Source organism: Lampris incognitus, chromosome 2 (genome assembly GCF_029633865.1).
Source record: "Lampris incognitus isolate fLamInc1 chromosome 2, fLamInc1.hap2, whole genome shotgun sequence".
Taxonomy (NCBI): domain Eukaryota; kingdom Metazoa; phylum Chordata; class Actinopteri; order Lampriformes; family Lampridae; genus Lampris; species Lampris incognitus.
In genome coordinates, this window is record NC_079212.1 from 100,974,314 (window position 1) to 100,996,688 (window position 22,375).

Genomic DNA, 22,375 nt, shown 5'->3' on the forward strand with positions numbered 1-22,375 from the left:
TGCGTGACCGTACATTTAAGCTGAATTCAACCCAAGACAAACAAACTATCTACTTTATTTGTAAGTTCATTTCCATGACCTTCCCACACAGGGCAGAACCCCCACCACACTCATCTGCTTTTCTCACATGTACTTGTCATTAGGTGTAAAACCAAAAATGACTTGCCTCATTTCCTTTACACTCTCTATCGGGTCCACACTTGGGTCTAAGGGAAGGGAAATATTGCTGTTAACCATTTAACTCGCTAATAATGGTTGTTCGCAATGTTGGTAAATCTCATTTACCATTTGTGTTCACTGCTAGTAATTCTGAATAAGCATAAGATAAACACATTAAAAGTTAGGGAAGATAAAAGTACAGGCGGCATAATGAAGCATTTACTTGACTGTAATTCAAACATGGACAACTGGTGCAAAAGGTTCATCTAGGGTTGATGGAGCAAGCTTGCTGTATATCAGCAGCAGCGTTGACATACCAAAGACAAACGAGCAGAAAATTACGTTTTTCTCTCAACCAGCACTACCGAGATTCCCATAGGCAAGACACCAACCAAAACTGCTCCGTTTGGAGTAGAAGACGTGACGTTTTGCAGAACTGTCAAAAGCTGTGACCTGTGTGTGTAAAGCATCTCTTGACTTCTGCCTGTGAATGAAGGTTGTCGTAGATTAACATTTTCAAAATTCCGGAATTATGTTATTTTCAATAGGTTTACAGATATGGCAAATATCAGACTGCGTGACAGCACAGGTGCCTGGGTGCACCAGTGACACCTGGGAGTGAAACTGTAGGTTTGCTGCTGTTGTGGCAGCAATCCAGGCTGCTGTTTGATATTTTGGGTGAAGACAAGTAACCGCATTCAAAACACACACAGCCTACGTGCTAACTTGTTTGGGCAGCTGCAAGGAAATACTTAACGTAGCATATCTACACAATTAAAGCTGTAAACAGCTGACAATATCTTTACGGGTTGTTAGAGCCACGTCATTTCCACAAATCGGTTCCTCTGAGAAATGTAATCTAAATGCCATTCAAAGTCCACATTGATTGAAACTAGGAAGCTTTAGCCGTTAAACAAAGGCCCAACTTTTGATACGGAGTTTTTATTCTACTTACAGCTACACACGGCACACACACGCGGAAGAGTGGTGGATGAAGAAATTTTACTCATGCATTTTTCCCCATCCCGCTCTCCTTCCAACAGGACAAGTGGGCAGCCCTTTTCCTTCGTTGCCCAGGTACCAATTCCAGGTTGTGGTCATATCCACATGTTCCTTGGTTCTTAATATCTTCACGTAACTTTAACAACAACTTGAACAGTCCAAGTTTATCAAACCAGATGTTTAGACATGAAACATTGAGCATCTGATTATTTTTTAAAGGCTCAGAAATGAATTGCTTTCAGACGAATGGTGATATATGATGCAAATTAATAGAATTTAAAAAAGCCACAGAAACCAATTCTATACAAACGTTAACTTTATTCAGCAGATGACATGAATTTACATTTCTCTAAAATGTTTTATCCCCCAATTTTTTTACGCAAGCCAAACATACAGAACATATCAATATGCTTTGACCCTCCCTGACCAGATGTAATAAGTTTTTTTTTATGGGTAAAGAAACATCTCAAAGCAAATCCTACACACTGACCTGTGGTAAAACAAGATTGGATAGGAACCCACTGAAAATGAACGAACCACAAATAAGCTACTCGCCTGGACATGCACAACAAACATTTAGGCATATGTTAAAGTGTAGAATTAGAGACACAGGTCTTAAATGGATTTCCACTCAGATCTACCAGCCATTTAACCATAAAGACTGCTCAATAACCGGTTAGAAATAAAAATAACTTTAGCGATCAAAGAAGGTTGAATCAGTTCATCTGGATACAACGTTTACTGACATACATTTCATCACTCAGTTAACTAAGTGACATCTTCAGTCTAAACTGACTGCAGGTATCACCACCCTTATAAACATTACAGTGGCATAACGACCGAAACCAACGACCAGTTAGTTTCATATGCAAATGGAGGATTTGGGAATGTTTGCAATCACAGCATTGTAAGATGGCGACAGATGTACTGTAAACTGCGGAGTCCTGGCATGATGTGTAAGCTCTCCTGTGTTGTACCATCCTCTTTGCCGGCGTCTTTTTGGTTTCCCCAATGTATAAGTCACAGCAATCCTCCTGGCACTTAACCGTGTACACTATATTGCTCTGTTTGTGCTGGGGGACCCGATCCTTGGGGTGGACCAACTTTTGACGCAGCGTGTTTTGGGGTTTGAAAGCAACTGAGATGTGGTGCTTGGAAAATATGCGTCTCAGCTTTTCCGACACTCCCGCCACATACGGTATATATAGCGTACGTGGTTAAGTGCCAGGAGGATTGCCGTGACTTATACATTGGGGAAACATGCTGGCCAAGAGGATAGCACAACACAGGAGAGCTAACATGTCAGGCCAAGACTCCACAGTCTACACCCATCTACAGGCCAGTGGCCACTCTTTCAAGGGTGAGGATGTGCACATCCTTGATAGGGAGAAACGCTGGTTTGAACGGGGAGTCAGACCATCTATGTGAAGAGGGAATGACCATCCCTGAACTGGGGGGGGCTAAGAGCACATCTGTTGCCATCTTACAATGCTGTGATTGCAAACATTCCCAAATCCTCTGTGAATAGCACACATGGCCATTGAAACTCTAGTTAGTGGACACACCCATATTTGCATATGAAACGTTGTTGGTTCTGGTCATTATGCAACTGTTGTTTATAAGGGTGGGGATACCTGTAGTCAGTTTAGACTGAAGACGGCACTTAGTTGAGTGATGAAACGTATCTGTCAATAAACGTATCTGAATGAACTGATTCAACCTTCTTTAATTTTCATGCCTGGATTGAGCATGCATCGAGACATTTTGACTTTAGAGATGTGAGACTTTCTGCACAACACTTAAAATGTACATTTAAGGAGTTTGATAAATGCTTTGACTTGGAGCAGAAGCTAACCAAGGCCAACAGATGGATGCAGAGGTTCAAGACAGGCACATGAGGTAAAGAGGTACGTACAATGCTGCATGGCGAGGAAGAGGATGGAGGGGAGACTGCCAGATAAAGAGGAGGGAGTGGAGAGTGTCAAGATGTAACTTAATTCCCCCTGCTAAGTAAGACTCTTTGTCAGATCAAATTGCAAAGCAGGATTTTAAAGGGATTTTAAAGACTCATTTGAATAATCAAAGTCTTGAAACCGATATAGCTGAGACTAAATACATTTTAATCTACTGTAATTTAATAAAGCAAAGATGAACTTGCCCAAAAAAGGATTTTAGTTAACACATCCCTAGTCTTAAGTAGTTGAATGATGCCAATGACCAGTTGCTGTACCCCTTCAATAGCAATGTCTCCAGCCTCTCTTCCTCCACAAGAAGTGCAGTCACAAGACTTGACACTACTTCCTCCACTCTTCCTGATATGCCATCACTTCTTCTTCTGTACCTCTTGCAGTAGTTTAAGGGCGGCAGTGTTCTTGGGCTCCACCTTCAGTAAACTGTTCAGGTCCTCTATACAGGTTTTGGTGTCCTGCGATTATGCAAATGAGAATTAGTTCAGTAGAACCATGCCTATTTTTTGGAGGAAGCAGAGGAGGTTAGTCATTTACTGAGAGGAAAATTCATTTCACATATGTCTTCTCTGTTCTTATTTGAGGGGAAATGTGGGGTTTTACACTCAGGTGAGTGGTATGAGGACCAGAAACTCATGTCATGCCTAGTCAAATTGTTCTCTACCTCAATTTGTCTCTTGATTCTTCTTCCTGCTGCAGGGGAAACATCTGTAATAATTAGTAGTGGAATTTCTTTTTCCTCTATTGCCGCAAAAGCCACTATCAATATTGTACCAGTCTGCTCGATTTGTAAATAGGATAGGAGCTTCTAATCAAGGACATGCCAAAGGATTTTTTGTCACAGACAAGTGGTTAAAACACTAAGCTTTGAACTCCTATTTGATAAGTTTATTTCCCCAGGACACCCATAGAGGACAACTTCTGTTTTTGTTTAACCAAACAAGCTTTTTTTGTATCAAATTATATTATTGAGATATCGTACACCTATCTTAACATCAGTGAAGGAAAATGGCCACTTGATAACCCCAACGACACACCTCAACACAGGTTCAACCTTCTGAAATAGTTGTTTTAGATTTTTCAGTAAATTATGCTGCCCTGAGATGGTCCTCAAGATTCATGACGGCTAAGCCTGAGGCCCTCTATGGCAACCAAAAACACTTAAGCACACGGGTCAGGGCATGATTTAATATATTAGCTTTTTATCTAAACTGGTAATCAGTATGAATGCTTACTCAGAAAATGGCACGGGGAGGGTAACATCTTGTATACTGGTAAATTATATGGAGTCTGCGTGGGGAGGTAATAGTGAAAGTCTAAATTCTTATAGGTCATTTCTGATTGGGATCATTCCCTGTGAATTTTACAGAAGTGATTCCTCATTCTCTGGAGGTGGTGACCAGCACCAGCAAGTCATAAATCATTAAGTAACACTGGGCTATCCCTCTTTTAGTGTCTTTAAGCAACGCACCCTGTCTCCATGCGCTTCAAAGTTGTCACCCTATCCATACCATGATCTCTGGCCATTTTGACGCTATGTCACATAGCTTGGTCTACTAGGAGATGTGAAGAAACTAATGGCTAAATGTACTGGGATATCTCACCTTGAGTTCTTTGTGTGCCTGTGCTCTCCTGTAGAGGGCTTTAACACTGCTGCTGTCAATCGCCAGTGCATTATCACAGTCTCTGATGACCTCCTTGTACTGCTTCAGCGACAGGTAGCACAGTGCCCTGCACACTCAAAATGCATACACGACGTGACAGAACAACACAAAACGACACAACAAAGAAAGACAAAACAAAAATCAAAACAGCATAATAAAAAAAAACATACAACCCGACCAAACACAACAAAAAAAAGTCATGTCGGCCTGTCAAACATCTAGCACAATTAATGCCAGCCCATGGTTTGGAATTTTCCAACCACAGAAAATATCCAAAATAAAAAAATGTTCGATTTTTTGTAAGAAAAAAGAAAGAAGCCAAAGCGTTTAATCGGCTCAGATTTTAAAGAGATAGGTTTGTCTAAATAACATGGAAACGTCTGGATGAAGGAATGCATGGGTGAACAAATAATTTTTTTTGGGGGGGGGGGGGTGAATGGTAGATAAATGGACAGATGATAGTTGAATTAATATTTGGACATTTGGATTGATGACTGTTGATGGATGGGAAAAATTAATAGACAACTAATTGGATGACAGATGGCCAGTTAAATCAATTGTGGATACTCTGATCGAATCAAGAGACATTTTGAGAGTAGATGGGCAGATGAATAGTTAGACAGAAAAATGGCCTGATGGCAAGGTGGGGCGACTCACCTGTTGGTGTAGGCCGTGACCTCTGTGGGGTTGTGTTTGAGGCTCTGGCTGTACTTCTCTATGGCTTTTTGGTGCTCTCCCTTCTTCACAAGAGCATTACCCTCTTCCTTCAGTATCTGGCCTTTCTTAATATTTTGAGCACTAGGAGCTAAAGAGGGGAGCAGAGAGGAGTGAGGAAGAGAGAGATAAAGAAGAGGTGATGATGTTAGAAAAGGTTAAATCAGAAATCCAAAAACACTTTCTCCATTCCCAGCAACATGAGGAATGGGGGATCATATTGTATGTTCTTGTCTTTCTTAACACCACTGACATCACGGTCAGATTACATCACACTATGGTAAAAAAAAAAAAACCTAAGTTAGATAACACTACAATGATCTGTATCGGGAAACTAAACAGAAATAAGCCAAAGTGAACAGAAACTCAAAAAATTGAAAATCAAAGCAAGAGGACATGACACAATCAGCATTGTAACACCAGATTCATATCAAAGTTACAATCCTGAAGGTTCTTCATTTGAACTTAATGATGCCTGTATAAAGGTAATTGCAGTGGTGTCTGAGCACTCAATATCTCTGAGGACCCATTCAATACTAAACAAATTCTCAACAAGTACTGGTGCATCAGCACCTTTCCTGCCCTAAATCAATAACAAAAACATGGTTGAATCTTGGTTTTAGCGATTAATCTTATCATAATTGTCAGTAAGGGTCCTATGCAAACCTCTGCCATTTCTGCTTGATAGACACCGCTTTACCTCATCTTCTAACTCACTGCAACCTGCTACCATCTTGTGCATTTTGCCACTACAGCAATGACATGAAGTGCGCATTTTTCCTCGCAAAGATGTATTTCCCCGACTATAAGTCGCTGTTTTTTTACTCATCTAGCTGGTCCTGCGACTTATATTCCAAAGCGACTTATACAATGTAATTTTGTTGGACATATACACTCAATTTCAACTAAGGCCACTAGATGGCACTCTTTAATCTTGTGACTCAATTGAAACTACTACTGCCATATACACTCACCGGCCACTTTATTAGGCACACCTGTCCAACTGCTCGTTAACGCAAATTTCTAATCAGCCAATCACATGGCAGCAACTCAATGCATTTAGGCATATAGACATGGTCAAGACGATCTGCTGCAGTTCAAACCGAGCATCAGAATGGGGAAGAAAGGTGATTTAAGTGACTTTGAACGTGGCATGGTTGTTGGTGCCAGACGGGCTGGTCTGAGTATTTCAGAAACTGCTGATCTACTGGGATTTTCATGCACAACCATCTCTAGGGTTTACAGAGAATGGTCCGAAAAAGAGAAAATATCCAGTGAGCGGCAGTTCTGTGGGCGAAAATGCCTTGTTGATGCCAGAGGTCAGAGGAGAATGGCCAGACTGGTTCGAGCTGATAGAAAGGCAACAGTAACTCAAATAACCACTCATTACAACTGAGGTATGCAGAAGAGCATCTCTGAACGCACAACACGTCGAACCTTGAGGCAGTTGGGCTACAGCAGCAGAAGACCACACCGGGTGCCACTCCTGTCAGCTAAGAACAGGAAACTGAGGCTACAATTCGCACAGGCTCACCAAAATTGGACAATAGAAGATTGGAAAAACGTTGCCTGGTCTGATGAGTCTCGATTTCTGCTGCAACATTCGGATGGTAGGGTCAGAATTTGGCGTCAACAACATGAGAGCATGGATCCATCCTGCCTTGTATCAACGGTTCAGGCTGGTGGTGGTGGTGTAATGGTGTGGGGGATATTTTCTTGGCACACTTTGGGCCCCTTAGTACCAATTGAGCATCGTGTCAATGCCACAGCCTACCTGAGTATTGTTGCTGACCATGTCCATCCTTTTATGACCACAGTGTTCCCATCCTCTGATGGCTACTTCCAGCAGGATAACGCGCCATGTCATAAAGCTCGAATCATCTCAGACTAGTTTTTTGAACATGACAATGAGTTCACTATACTCAAATGGCCTCCACAGTCACCAGATTTCAATCCAATAGAGCACCTTTGGGATGTGGTGGACCGGGAGATTCGCATCATGGATGTGCAGCCGACAAATCTGCAGCAACTGCGTGATGCTATCATGTCAATATGGACCAAACTCTCTGAGGAATGTTTCCAGTACCTTGTTGAATCTATGCCACGAAGGATTAAGGCAGTTCTGAAGGCAAAAGGGGGTCCAACCCGGTACTAGCAAGGTGTACCTAATAAAGTGGCCAGTGAGTGTATAAATGCGACTTACACAATGAAGCAAATTACTTTTTTTTTCCCTCCTTGCAACAACGTGAATTTTCTTGAGTGTGACTTATACTCCGGTCCAACGTGTAGTTCAGGAAATATGGTACATGACAGTAACCATTAAATTGGGCAACAACAGAAGTGTTTTAGTTTTGAATTTTGGTGAACCACCTATTGTCTTGAATAAGTCAGCTATTAAAAGTATTAAAAAGGGCACGTGTATGTATGTATACCTTCGGAATTCAGTTTTTAGTGTACAATATCAGTATATGTTAGGACATAAAGCAGAAGAACCAGCCAACATCACAACAAATTACAGAATTTTTGGAAACAAAGAATTACAGATTTATCCCATTCTTGCTGGATTTCAATTGCTGATGTTTGTTATAATGAAAAATATCTAAATTTGATCTATGTTACTGTACCTCCCAGAATAAAACTATATGTTAAAACAGGGCCAGTGTGTGCATCTTATAAATTCTGTTCCTCACCACTTCCGTGTGTCTGTCTTGAGCCATTGTGTTGCTGGGCAGGAGGTTTTGTGTTGCCAGCAGCCTGCTGGGCCAGCCTCTCTTTGACAGCCAGTGAGACGGTGGGGATGGGGGGAAGTTTCTCCCTCCATGACAGACCATCTACTTCTGTGAGAACTTTAGTCATCCTGTTATCGTTAAAAAAGGTGAAATGAAGAAGGTAATAAAACTGGCAAAAACTGGGTTAATACTGAGGGAAAACTATGATCAGAGAGAACTCTTTTTCCATTTTCTGTTTTTTAGTCCTTTTAAATTTTAAATATGACTTGTTTACTCAATTTTATAGATCAAACATTTAAAATGGGTAATGTCGGGAAAATTCCTTCCCCAAGATCCACATGATGTCTTCAGAAATGAAGTTACAGGAGGAAAATAATATTAACTGCTATAAATGAAATCGTCACTGAAAATTGACCCTTCGCTAAGGCCCGCCCCCCTTAGTTACTGTTGCTAAGTCTGTCAAGCTTTAACATTATCTTATGGTTAATAAAATAATTACTTACCTTGGAGCAGACAAAGCTGTGCTTGTTGATCTTTGAGAGGGTCAACTGGATTTGAGGACATCCACATAGCTTTATCCACAGCCTATACTTTTCAGGGTTTGATTTTGGTTTTGGAAAGGGAAAAAAATTTACATCTCCTTCCAACCTCTCCGGGTAACGAGTGTCACTGTTACAAGTGCCTCAGGCACGACGTTTAACCATAACTAGCTAAAAGTCCACAAAACCAGCTCGAAAATGAAGAAAATCTGAAACTTTTGCATCGGAGTCAACGGAGCGCCACCGTGGAAGTGTCAGACCTCTGTCCTATGCTGCGCTGTGACAGGCCAGTCTACGTTTCGGGGCGTGGCTTAGCGAAGGGTCAATTGTCAGCCGTTCAACTATTTTCAGTCATAGATATGTTGGGGCAACAAGGTTTTTCACAAACCCACCCGAGACTTGCAAGAAAATTACTTTAAAAATCAACACTTTTCAATATTTTACTTATTTAAAACAATCGTCAGCCAGAATTATTCAGCATTTGCCTTGTCGCTTGTGTTCATTTACTGAAACTTCTCAAGCTTGGTAAAACCCTGTAAGCCATCTTTAGCCACCCAAGTGATGCCAGGCACAACAATTACATTCCACTTACATTTGAAGTATTAAGTAATGCATTTATCCAGCACATTTTACAGTGAAGAATCAGGAAAGGTTTCATCGTCTTGCTTACGGATAAGTCAAAAGGAGGATTTTAAGGGAATCTACCAATGACTGTCTCTCCAACCACTAAGGTCAAGGTACCTGTTGTACTTCTAAGTACCTGTTGGTGCCGTCATGAGCTGCCGGTATGTTGCAGTCCACCTGAAGGGCTGTCTTGTAGTCTATGTAGGCCAAACGGTAGCGTTCCAGAGCTTCATATGCCGCAGCTCGACGGAGGAGTGACTTGACACCAAATGGCACAAGCTCCAAAGACCTAAAACCAATTGACAGTTACAGAAAAAGTCTTACCGAAAGCCTAATTTCTACATCAACAATGACTAACCAATACTGAGTCATGCAAAGGTTAAGAGCCATAGTTTTTTGACAACAGATGTGAGGCTTTACTGAAAAGCTCCCAGTAGCTGACCGTAAAAGACATTGGTTTTAGTGAGCGACACCTAGTAGCGATCAGTATGAGACTGGTGTTCTGCTAAGTAGCTCCCAGTGGCTAACAGTACAGTACTTGGTGATAGAGCTGACCCTATTACATTGAAGCTTCAATCGCTGCCACGGTAATCAAAGCCAAAATCGGTCATTTAATAGTTTTTGTTTTGTTTTGATTTTTTGTCTTTTTTTTAATTAGCCCTATTTCTCCTTAAAAAAAATAGCCCAGTAAATAGTCAAATATTATTCACTATGCATCAACATCAGTTTCATCACTTTTTCTTCATTCAGTTGTTTGTTTTTTCATCAGTTCTTGTCAGACATGGATCCTTTCAGAAAACCGATCTACACCAAAACTCTCATCTAACATTTGGGCAGTGAGATGGACTATTTGACAGGCATGCAGCTAAGTTAGCAATATGTCCAAGAAGTCAAGCAGCTAGATGGATTTCAGCATTTGCCGAGTAGGGCTGTCAGAATTGGCCAAAAATGACGTTCGATTATTCCTTCTAAAAAACACATAAGTTCGAACCTATTCGAATATATTTTTGCACACCATGTACATAACAGGGCAAAACAATACAATGAGAGACATAACAACTTGTATAGGTATAATTATTTCAGCGTAAACATGTCTTTTAAAAGATCAGCATACCTACACATTACAAACAAATAAAATAATGTCCTATGCTGTAAAACTTCATTTAAAGACCATAGATCTCTCTATCTCTCTGTGCCGTGGTTGGTGCTAGAGTGAAAAATGAGAACGTGCTGTCTCTCGGAGCGAGATGAATGATTCATAATTGATGTGTTATTCGATAGCCTAATTTTTATACAGATTAGGTAATATTCTATATTATAATAATATTATAACAACATATTACACTATATAATAATAATAATAATATAATATTATATGCTAACAATGCTGCACTTTTTCCCCGCATTGAATTTGATATTTACAGGTTATTTTACCATATATAATAACAGCGCTGGTACTGTTAGCTGTTGCATTAAATGAAAGCCCTAATCTGACTGATTGTCCTGCACTGGGCAGCAGTGGTGCAGTGGACTAGCACGGTCGCCTCACAGCAAGAAGGTCCTGGGCTTGAACCCTGGGATTGTCCAACCTTGGGGGTCGTGCTGTTTGTGGAGTTTGCATGTTTTCCTCGTGTCTGCATGGGTTTCCTCCAGGTGCTCCGGTTTCCTCCCACAGTCCAAAGACATGTAGGTCAGGTGAATCGGCCTTACTAAATTGTCACTAGGTGTGAATGTATCAGTCCTGTGATGGACTGGTGGCCTGTCCGGGGTGTCTCCCTGCCTGCCGCCCAATGACTGCCGAGATAGGCTCCAGCATCCCGCGATATTTTCATTCATAAGAGTGAAAATCATTCTCTCTGTGGCTGAGTTGGGTTGTGAACTCTCTGCCATCTTTACCATAGTTGTTGATTATTCGCTCATTTCAGCTTGACCTAAAATTTCATTTTCAACCAATGAAGGTGACGTTGTGTGACTCCTTTCCATCACGCAGCCTATTCAGTGCAGCGGCCAAGGCCCTTGCAAGAATTTGCAAGGCAGACAGCCATGATAGTGCCACTTTTTTTTCTCCCACAAACTAATATTAATTTTTACACTCAAATGTCTGGGGGGGTTCTTAACAATTCGGTTGTATATCTGAATTTGGATTCACTGACAGCCCTAAGAATACCCCCAAAAAGCTGAGTGCCAGATATGCAAAAGGAAAATGGCACATCACAACTCTACAACTTGTTTTTATTGAACATAAAACAGTAAAGATAAAATGACAGAGCGCTGTTGTATCTAAGCGTAACTAATACACTACAGTTTGTATGCCATCAACAGCTAAAAGTTTAAAGCAGGGTGCTGATAATGAAAAAAAAATGGAAAGAAAGAGCCACCGATATACAGACTCAATCCTTGGCCTGCACTTACACATTGCAGTCTTTAATACACTCTCCACAGTTTCCATCCTTCAGGTAGCTTGCTGCACGGTTCGAGTAAAGGATACTCAGATCCTCTGGGTTCATCTTACCTGAATGGAAGGCAGACCATTTGAATTTGTAAATCTCCACCTCTAAATGCTTCAGTTTCATATCACTGTATAGTGAAAGGTCAGACTAAAAGGCAGAGACAGATAACAATAGGTGATGGTGATATACAAGAAAAACAACCAAACCATAAATAAATAAGTAGACAGCAAAGAAGCTAGAAAGTGACATCACTCAATTAACAAAACTGGCAGAAAAACTGAAACATGCAATCAGAGAAATATGGTGACTGGCAGAGAATTGAAAAGACAAAGACTGAATTAAATAGACTTTAAGAACAAAGAGAAAGTTGGCGAGGCAGGTAGACAGGGACAAAAAAATTAAACTAAGAAAGGTATTCCAAGAAATGGTATGCACAGCAGAAAAAAAAGTGTAACACATTCAGTCAGAAAGACATTTGGAAAACTAAACCAAGGGAAAAACATACTGGTAAACAGCCAAGCGAGGCTTGACATCGGAATGAGAGAAACGGACAATTGTCAAAACAAGAGAGAAAAGGACAGAAAGACAGCAAGCCAGACAGACATATATGTGACGATTACCTGTCTTTTCTAGCTCTTTGATAGCCTGGCTGTACAGATCAGCAGCCTCTCCATACTGACCCTTCTTGAAACAATCATTACCAACTTGCTTCAGCTCCATCCAGGACCGGGATCTGCGTTTCTGAGGCATCTTATTTAGCTTTCTGTCAACAAGGATGGATGACAATGATTGCAACTACAGCATAAAACTTTACTGTAATAATGCAGCTTCTATAGCCAACATATTTGTAACGTCATCTTTGTTAGAATAAGACTTCCACCTTCTCCTCTCAGGTTTACTGAGGTCCAGTTATGCCCACTGTGAGAGCGTCACACTTGGCTTTAATGAACAGTCTATATCAGTGTCACAAAGAAACTGTAACCCTCACTTTTACCGTTGTTGAATGGCAAACTAAGATATTATGAATTTTTAACCAATTTGTGAGCATTTACTTGAACAGAAATTGGAAAAACTGTATACGACCTGGCCACCTGCTGGTGACAAACCAAGACTCAGAGATTTGTCAACCAGTCAGAATAACCCAGCATTTTACTGAATGTCATGTCGTGGTCTCAATACTAAAGCCAGGTTAGACAGAGTTAATGTAAGCAGAGTTACGTTGCTATCTGCCACTAAGTTTATTTTAAAAAAAAACACGTCAGCGGACTATTAACGTTAAAGTGACGCCTTCAATTTTGCTTTAGGCTCGGTGTCCCAAGAAACAAATTATCCCCCTGCGCTTTCTCTCGTTCATATAGCAGTAGTTTGTATTGTTCGTAAGGTTAGCTTACAGCGTGGCTAGCAAGGCTACTTCTTGCTTCAGCATAAGAAAGCGGTTTTTGAATTTAGCCACTGAGCTAACGTTACAGTTTCAATTCTGGCTAATGCTAACAGCTAGCTAGCGCACACTTACCGGCTGCCGGCTTTGAACGGGTGATAACGTCACGGTTAGCAAGTCTGCTGAGGGAAGTCCTCTTCCTCCAGAGAACCGATGGAGTCAAAAGGACACCTTCAACGTGTTGATTGTTTGTTTGTTTTTAAGTCTAAGATATGTTTCGTTTCAGGTTTCAAGAGCGTCCGGTCATAGCCTCACTAGTCCGTATATTCATGTGTCCCAGACACATGCATTTCCCCTGATGGCATCTGAGAAACATAAGGGGAGGAGTGGTGGGGAGGAACTTACTGGTTAGATCTGGCAAGTTCCTCAGCGCGACGCGCGCGTGCACGAGCCGTGCGTGCGTGTGTGTGTGCGAGCGTGTTTGTGTGTGTACAGTAGACTGAGGGCAGCAGTTGTTCGGTTTCTATTTCTGATAAAGCGGAGCGAGCAGATTGCGTTTTAATCGCCAAGTCTCGCCAAGTCTCGGGGCGTTGCTTGCGAGACTACATGTTTTTCGCGATTGACCTGTTTTCATCATTTGAATTGCGGCGAGGGCTGATACGGTTATAAGTTTACAGATAACTTTAGAAAAAAAAATTTTTTTAATTCATTCTCTCATATACCGTACCCATTTTTTCAGACCGCAGGAACCATTCATGGAATGTGATTCCAGACAAGATCGAAAGTGAAATTAAACTTTTTTAGTTTTTAATTTAAAATTTATTTATTTATGATTTTTTCCATTTTCTCCCAATTTAGTGGCCAATCGCTCCCTATTCTAATTCAAACACCCACCCTAGTACTGCATGCGTTCGCCAACTGCATCTCCCCGGCCGGCAGTCTCGAAGGAGTCGCCTCGCCACTTTCGTGACAAGGCGACTCCAGGCCGAACCACTGCTTTTTCCCCCACACACCCAGAGACGCATTCATGTGACGAACACAAGCTGACTCTGCCACCTCCCGAAGACAGCGTTGCCAATTATTGCTGCTTCATCGAATCCGGCCATAGTCGGATCTGACGAGACCGGGGCTCCAGTCCCCAGTGGGCAGCTGCATCGACACAAAACCGATGCTTAGACCGCTACACCATTGCGGACCCAAGCAGTGGAGATTTTAACTAGATTGTTTAACACAATCTTGGAAAGCGAGAGGATGCCTGAGGAGTGGAGAAGAAGCATAATGGTACCGATTTTCTTTTTTTTATGATTAATAGTTTTTTCTCTCACAATAACAAAAACATATACACACAAGTATTTCAGTTACAAATAACATGGACATTAAATCAGAATGCGATAGAAATGAAACAAACACAACCAGACCAAAAATAAATAAAAATAGGAGAGACATTCTGAAATAAGGAAAGAAAGAAAAAACAAAACAAAACCAGAGGAAAAAACAAACAAACAAACAAACAAAAGAAGAAAAAACATGACTGTGACGCATGGAGTGCTTAAAGGTTTACAGCACTGGTACCGATTTTCAAGAATAAGGGCGATGTGCAGAAGTGTAGCAACTACAGAGGTGTAAAGTTGATCAGCCACGGCATGAAGATATGGGAAAGAGTAATAGAAGCTAGGTTAAGAGGAAAGGTGACGATCAGCGAGCAGCAGTATGGTTTCATGCCAGGAAAGAGCACCACAGATGTGATGTGTGCTTTGAGAATGTTGATGTGGAGAAGTATAGAGAAGGCCAGAAGGAGTTACAACTGTGTCTGTGGATTTAGAGAAAGCATATGGCAGTGTGCCGAGAGAGGAGGTGTGGTATTGTATGAGGAAGTCAGGAGTAGCAGAGAAGTATGTAGGAGTTGTGCAGGATATGTATGAGGGAAGTGTGACAGTGGTGAGGTGTGCAGTAGGAATGACAGATGGGTTCAAGGTGGAGGTGGGATTACATCAAGGATCGGCTCTGAGCCCTTTCTTGTTTGCAATGGTGATGGACAGGTTGAAGGGCAAGATCAGGCAGGAGTCTCGATGCACTATGATGTTCGCGGGTGACATTGTGATCTGTTGCGAGAGTAGGGTGCAGGCGGAGGAGAGCCCGGAGAGGTAGAAATATGCACTGGAGAGAAAAGGAATGAAAGTCAGTAGAAGTAAGATGGAATACCTATGCGTGAACGAGAGGGATGACAGCGGAATGATGAGGATGCAAGGAGTGGAGGTGACGAATGAGTTTAAATTCCTGGTGTCAACTGATCAAAGTAACGGGAGAACGGAAGAGAAGTGAAGAAGAGAGTGCAGGCAGGGTGGAGAGGGTGGAGAAGAGTGTCAGGAGTGATTTGCGACAGAAGGGTACCAGCAAGAGTTAAAGGGAAGGTTTACAAGATGGGTGAAACCAGCTATGTTGTATGGTTTGGAGAGAGAGGAGGCAGAGCTGGAGGTGGCATTGTTGAAGATGCTAAGATTTTCGCTAGGAGTGACGAAGACGGACAGGATTAGGAATGAGTATATTAGAGGGGCAGCTCATATTGGACGGTTTGGAGACAAAGCAAGAGAGGCGAGATTGAGGTGGTTTGGACATGTGCGGAGGAGAGATGCTGGCTATACTGGGAGAAGGATGTTGTAGATGAAGCTGCCAGGAAAGAGGAAAAGAGGAAGGCCAAAGAGGAGGTTTATGGATGTGGTGAGGGAGGACATGCAGGTGGTTGGTGTGACACAGGCCCGTAGCCAGAAACATATTTTGGGGGGGGTCGGGCAACACTGCCGAAAACTACCGGTAAATAAAATTCCCACACTGTATACTATAGCCTAATACCCAACCGTACGGTAAATGTCAACGTATTAATGGCCCGTAGATAATCATCAATGCATTAATAAATAAAAGTGGGTCTTACCTTATAAAAGCAGGTCCAATCGTCTTTTTTGTCTGCAAAAGATGTCCAGTACCTCTTCCGGCGTCACCACAATGTCTCTGTGCTCCGAGAGCAATGTCAGTCCATTAAGCCGTCTTTCCGTCATTGTACTGCGCATTTTGTCCTTGATCCTTCCCAGACGGGAAAAACTTCTCTCGACATGGGCACTGGTGACAGGAAGCGTGGTCAAAACGCGGAGAAGCTTGAAGATGCTTGGAAACAACTCACTGTTGCAGGCATTTAATGCCTCAATGGCATTTTGTGGACAATAAGTTGCATCTTTCCATGTATCCCGCCAGGTGTCAATTTATGACTTTACAACTTCCAGATGCGGTGACACTTCATCAGGATACAGGTTGGAGAGCGCTTGAGCTGAGCTGTCGTTCGGCATGCTGACCTTAGATGGCAGTAAGGAGCAGAGGTTGGAGATCACATTTCTGTGTTTGCTGAAGCGTTCCTTCATCTGTGATGAATAAAAGTCAAGCATGACTATGAAAAGCTTTTGCCGGTAGTGATTTTCACAGGCCTTCAATGGATCCTCATTGCAGTCCATGCCTCTTCGTGGTCGAAATTCAACCCCATACTTGGCTGCTTGGGAAGAGGTCTTTTGGAAAATCTGCCTGAACTCCATCTCGGAGTTAGCCCTCATCTCATCTACCTGCTTAATAACAGCATCAGCAGCTGAAACGCAACTCAACAAGTCACAATTTTCCTTCTGAAGGAAGGTGGACAGGTGGTAGGTTTTTGCAAGCATCTTCTCACTCACATTCATGGACAGCATGAATTCTGCATTGTCAATTGAATTAAAGAGCTGAGTGGCTTTGACAGATGTGACCCCTGTGAAGGTTTCACTGATTTTCTGCAGGCTGGATCGCACAGGGTCTAAAAGCTCGTTGAATGTAAATATTGTGTCGTGGCGTTCGACCCATCTCGTTTCACACAACTTCGTCAGTCGCGTTTTCTTGCAGTCGGGTAAAAGACGCTCCGTCTCGTGTCGCAGACTGGCAGACCGCAAAGCCGAATCATGGAAAAAAGTGCAGATTTCCGAGACAATTCCAAAGCAATTTCGCACCATTTGTACAGTGCAGCACTTGTTTAGGACCAAATTCAAACTGTGGCTGGCACAGTGCACATAAACTGCTTGCTTGTGCTTCTCTTTGATTTTAGCTTGGGCACCATTTAAACGGACACTCATGGCAGATGCGCCGTCGTATCCCTGGCCACGTAAAAACTGTAAATCAATGCCTGCATTTGTCAACTGACTTTCGATTGAATTGGCGATTGCCTACCCGGTTAACTTCTCGATATCAATAAAGGACAAAAAAACCTCTCTGATGCTATATTGGCTGTCATGCTGGTTCACGTATCTGACACAGACAGAAAGCTGCTCCCGCCCTGAAACATCTTTCATTTCATCTGCCAACACAGCGAAACACTGCGCGGAGTTTACTTTCTGCACCAGTTTGTTTGTTATCACATCTCCAATTATGCTGATTATTTCATTTTGTACATCAGGACTGCAGTAGCTAGCGTTTGCTGCACATTTACTCAAGTGTTGTAACAGTACTGTGTCGCCAGATGTAGCCCTAAACCTGAGTAAAGCCCTGAAATTTCCGTCATTGTGAGTTGGCGCATTCAATGTCACTGGTCCTTAACCAATATCACCTCTCAGGGCGAGTTCTTGGCGACCGCAAAAAAATAAACGTTGCAATGATGCTTTTGAGTTTTTCTCTGTTTTCTTGGACTCGCTTTTTTCTCTCAGAATCTAGCCTCAGTGAAATTGCATCCATTTTATTGTTGAGAACCATTTGGAAATTGTCCGCTTTCAAACATGCATCCTTGTGATATGCCTTTTGTGCATGGTCTTTGAACGTCTCTAAAGCATGTTTCCAGTCTGAGAAGTGGACATTAATTAGCTTGCCAGCTTGTCTGTGCCCTCCCTTGCCCACACGCTCGACTGCAAACGCAACACAGTGCTTACAGAAACAACCGCCGGACCTTGTTGAGTATACTAGCCAGCTAAACTGGTCCAATCCCATGACGTTGGAAACGTAGTTTACCTCCTAGTTTTGTAGGGAATGTTTGTCCGATATTGGCCGTCCAGTCCAGTGAGTATATTTCTCTTCTCTGTTCGTCTGATATTTTCCCACCAATATAATCCACAAAGTCGTGTGAAAACGTTTCCGAGGTAGAGGACGGCGGGTCTGCTAACTCTGGCTCCGTTTCCGAGGAGGAGGGCAGTGGGTCTGCTAACACTTGCTCCGGGAAATCGGTAACGTTAGTGACCAGATCATCTGTAATGTTCTTGTTTTTTCTTTTTTGAGTCGGGACACGTTGAAACAAAAAAAATCACTGATTTTACCGATGATCCATAAGAAGAAAAAAAAGCGATTAGTTTTTTTTATTAATCGATCGACAGCCCTAATTTTACATAATGTCTGCATATTGCCATATATTTATAGCAAGTAGTATACAACAGGAGCTTCTCCAAATTGTCCCAAATGCAAATGAAAACGGGAGAAACCACTGAATCTTCTAGGAATTAAGTGCACTATGGCATGGAGATAATTAACTGAGCTGAGGGATTGTTCTGTTTGTGTAAAACATGGTTGTTGAGCCCTTCTGTGCCCTGGTGACCAGCTGAATACGGTGTGTTGTTTCCTGGACCCACCAAGCAATATTTTGTTTGTGATACTGAGTTGTTGTTGATGTTATTTTGTTATTTTCTTTTTGTAAATCAAAATCGATAAAAATGTTTAATCTGTAGCCCGTGGAATTAGATACCACACAGGACACAATTACTTCCGGGGTTCTTGTAGCTTTAATTTTATTGTTTGAACCTTCGAATGCAGATCGTTTTACTGAGTGCATACATTCCTGTGTCTTTCGAGCAAACAGCTCATAAATGTTCACAGATGTGGCAAGTTTAACAGAAAAGATTTTAAAAAGGGAAATAATAAATACAAAATACGGTGCAAAATACGGCAGTGGACTATGTACGTTAAACAGGGTTTAACAAAGACATGTGGAACTTCCTGAAGATCGCGCAACTTCTCACTCTGTCAGTTACCTTTAAACAGAATTAAAATGCATATAAAACCTTTACATCCCAAATACAATGGCATGGTGTGGCTTTATTCACGCCAACATTACCTTGTCATGCCTGCAATGGCGAACAGCGGTCGACGGCTCGCGCCCAAAATCACCGAACATCAACTCCAGTAGCGTCTAAATCAAACCATCTTGTCAAATTACCGACATACAATATTGTTTGGAATAATGTTACAGGTATATTTCACAAGATATTTACCCTTACTTACTACGGAGTCAGAGCCTCGTCACACCGCAATCTTCAGGCGCTCCACACAAGAAAAAAAGAAAGAATACCCAAGATGCACTTGGATAACTTGCACGGAGTTACAATAAAAGTCCGCCACTGCCACTTACTGGTCAAAACATGCAATGACAACCAAAACTATAAAAATACACTCACAATCTGCCTCACAATTTAAATACATCAAATGACATTTTACATGGCTTGACAGTGTAACAATTACATATATTAACAGTTAAACTATACTAAATTTAAGTGGAAAATCATTTAACATATTTAACAGATTTACCACCCGGCTACATACTCCCCTGCAAATATAGTCAACGTCTTCGGTGACTACGAAACATGAACTGACTCAAATACTCCCTGCAAGGCCTTTTCAAAGAGAGCAGCACCCAAGCTTGTCAAAACCGTAGAGACCATGTCTGTGCTGACTGAGACTGCATTACAGGCTGACTTTGGCAGATGAAATGGGTTTGAATGAGATCCAGCCATTTCCCGCTTGCTTTTCCTAATGGCAGGTTTAGGTGCATAGGTTCTACGTCCTGCTCCACCAGCATCCTCTGTTAGTGCGGGCCTGTCCCTGTTTTCAATAATGGGCAAGTCACTGTCGCTAACGTTTGGATGCACATCATTAACACATTCTGTTTCTGTGCCACAATTTCTCATATCTGAATAACCTTCCTCAGGTCCTTCACCGTCACTCTCATCTGTGGGTGCTGTCACAGGTAAACTAACACTTTCTGCTGCAAGAGGCAGGTTAGGTACTTGCACAAGCCGGCGAGGGATGACTTCCTCAACAATAACAAAATCAGCCTCAGGTGACTCAGGCTCATCCTCAGCTACAGGCTGTGTAGTGGTCTGTAACCTAGCTCTAGTTCTTGGTTTGGGAACTGGTTTCGCACAAGGTCGCAACTCTGACCTATGAACTCTTTTAATGGGACCTCCCTCAAAAGGTTCAACAGTGTGTGTGGTACCCTGGATGTCAACTACCTTGTAGACTGTTGAGGTCCATGTGTCCTGAATCTTATGTCTACCTGGGGGTCTGTGACGTAGGAAAACCAACTGACCAATGTCCACAGGAGGACAATACACCTTCTCATTTTGCAGTGAGATCCTCTCAGCTGCCTTCTGCTCTGAGTACTCTCTGGCTCTCTCATGTGCCTGTCGGAGTCTCTCCTGATGAACAGACAACCAATCCTGTTTCCTGTCTGACACACACTCACGCCCTAATAAAGCATCTACTGGGAGATGTGGCTGTACCCCGAAAAGCAAATAATAAGGCGAGTACCCTGTGGTGGAATGAGGAGTGACATTATAGGCATATACTACTTCAGACAGATGCTCTGGCCAACGCTTTTTTTTCTCTGGTGGGAGTGTCCTTAACAAGTCATGGAGTGTGCGATTGTATCTTTCACACTGACCGTTTCCCTGTGGCCTGTAGGGAGTTGTCCGTGTCTTTTTAACCCCATAGAGTTTGCACAGCTCTGCTATAATTTCACTCTCGAAATTTCGACCTTGGTCTGAGTGCAGTCTCTCTGGGACCCCATATTTCATGAACCACTCCCTGAGCAAAACTTTAGCTGTAGTGTCAGCCTTCTGGTCTTTGGTAGCATACGCTTGTGTGAACTTTGTAAACACATCGGTCACAACAAGGACATTTTCACGGCCATCTGAAGCTGCCTCCAACACTGTAAAATCAACAGCCACCACTTCTAGAGGTCGGGAGGCCAGGAATGCCTGAACTGGAGCATGGATTTTTGGCTGAGGCATCTTGGTCAAAATGCACCGCTCGCAGTTTTTAACCCAGCTTTCAACATCCTCGCATAGCCCTACCCAAAAACACCTCCCTCTTAGCAAGTTTACAGTGCGCTCTATGCCCTGATGTCCCATGTTGTTATGTACATTTTCTAGAACTTGGTCCCTCAAACAACTAGGCACAAGTAACTGCCACACTTCTCCATGACGTGGGTCTGTGATAACCCTGTACAACAACCCTTCTCGTTGTTGTATGCATCTCCATTGTTTCAACAATCTTTTCACTTGACTAGACAGGGCTGCTCTCTCTCTGGGACATGGCCTCCTCCCCCGATCCCAAAATGCCCTAAACTCTTTTAGGGTGGGGTCACCGGCCTGAAAACCTACCAGCTCCTCTCTGGTATAACCTGGCAGTGTGGGGGTGTTGCCCTGTTTAGTACCTGTCTCACCAGACCTCGACTCCCCAGCACGGATCTGTCTCACTTTGTAACACTCCAGACCTCTAGAGACAAGACCAGGATCCAGAACTGTTCCTCGCTCAATCAGGTTACACACAGTGATACAGTCGTCAAAATCCGAGTCAGGGTCTGTTTCAGGCTCCCCTGCAAACTCCTGCCTAGAGAGAGCATCTGCGGCGGCATTACTGCAACCAGGACGGTACTTAACCTCGAAATCAAAAACAGACAGTTGCGCTACCCACCTCTGCTCTATAGCACCTAACTTGGCTGTCTTGAGGTGGCAGAGGGGATTGTTATCAGTCAGGACAACAAACTTTGAACCAAGCAAGTAACCCCTGAATTTTTCAGCAACTGCCCATTTTAAGGCAAGCAACTCCAACTTCATGCTACTATAATTTCGGTCATTCTTCTCAGCCTGGCGTAGTCTGCGGCTAGCATATGCTAGGACACGTCTGGTGTCACCTTGCTGCTGACACAATACAGCGCCTAATCCATGCTGACTAGCATCTGTCTCAACTACAAATGGTTGTGTGAAATCGGCAAAACCCAAAATGGGAGCAGAGGTAAGTTTTTCCTTTAACTGCTCAAAGGAAGAGTCACACTCTGGTGTCCACATATTACAAAACTGGTGACCTACTTTCCCTGTTTTTTT

General features: G+C 42.5%; 1 protein-coding gene across 1 annotated transcript; it reads right to left on the reverse strand.

The window, feature by feature from the left end:
* Nucleotides 1-1,465: 1,465 nt before the first annotated feature.
* On the reverse strand, nt 1,466-13,581 carry tomm34 (translocase of outer mitochondrial membrane 34). The gene is made up of 8 exons (XM_056274516.1): nt 13,362-13,581; nt 12,469-12,611; nt 11,811-11,910; nt 9,535-9,687; nt 8,197-8,363; nt 5,450-5,597; nt 4,733-4,859; nt 1,466-3,586 (listed from the first exon to the last, which is right to left on the reverse strand). The coding sequence occupies exons 2-8, from the start codon at nt 12,596-12,598 to the stop codon at nt 3,485-3,487; spliced, it is 927 nt and encodes a 308-aa protein (XP_056130491.1). The 5' UTR covers nt 12,599-12,611; nt 13,362-13,581; the 3' UTR covers nt 1,466-3,484.
* Between the last annotated feature and the right edge of the window lie 8,794 nt (nt 13,582-22,375).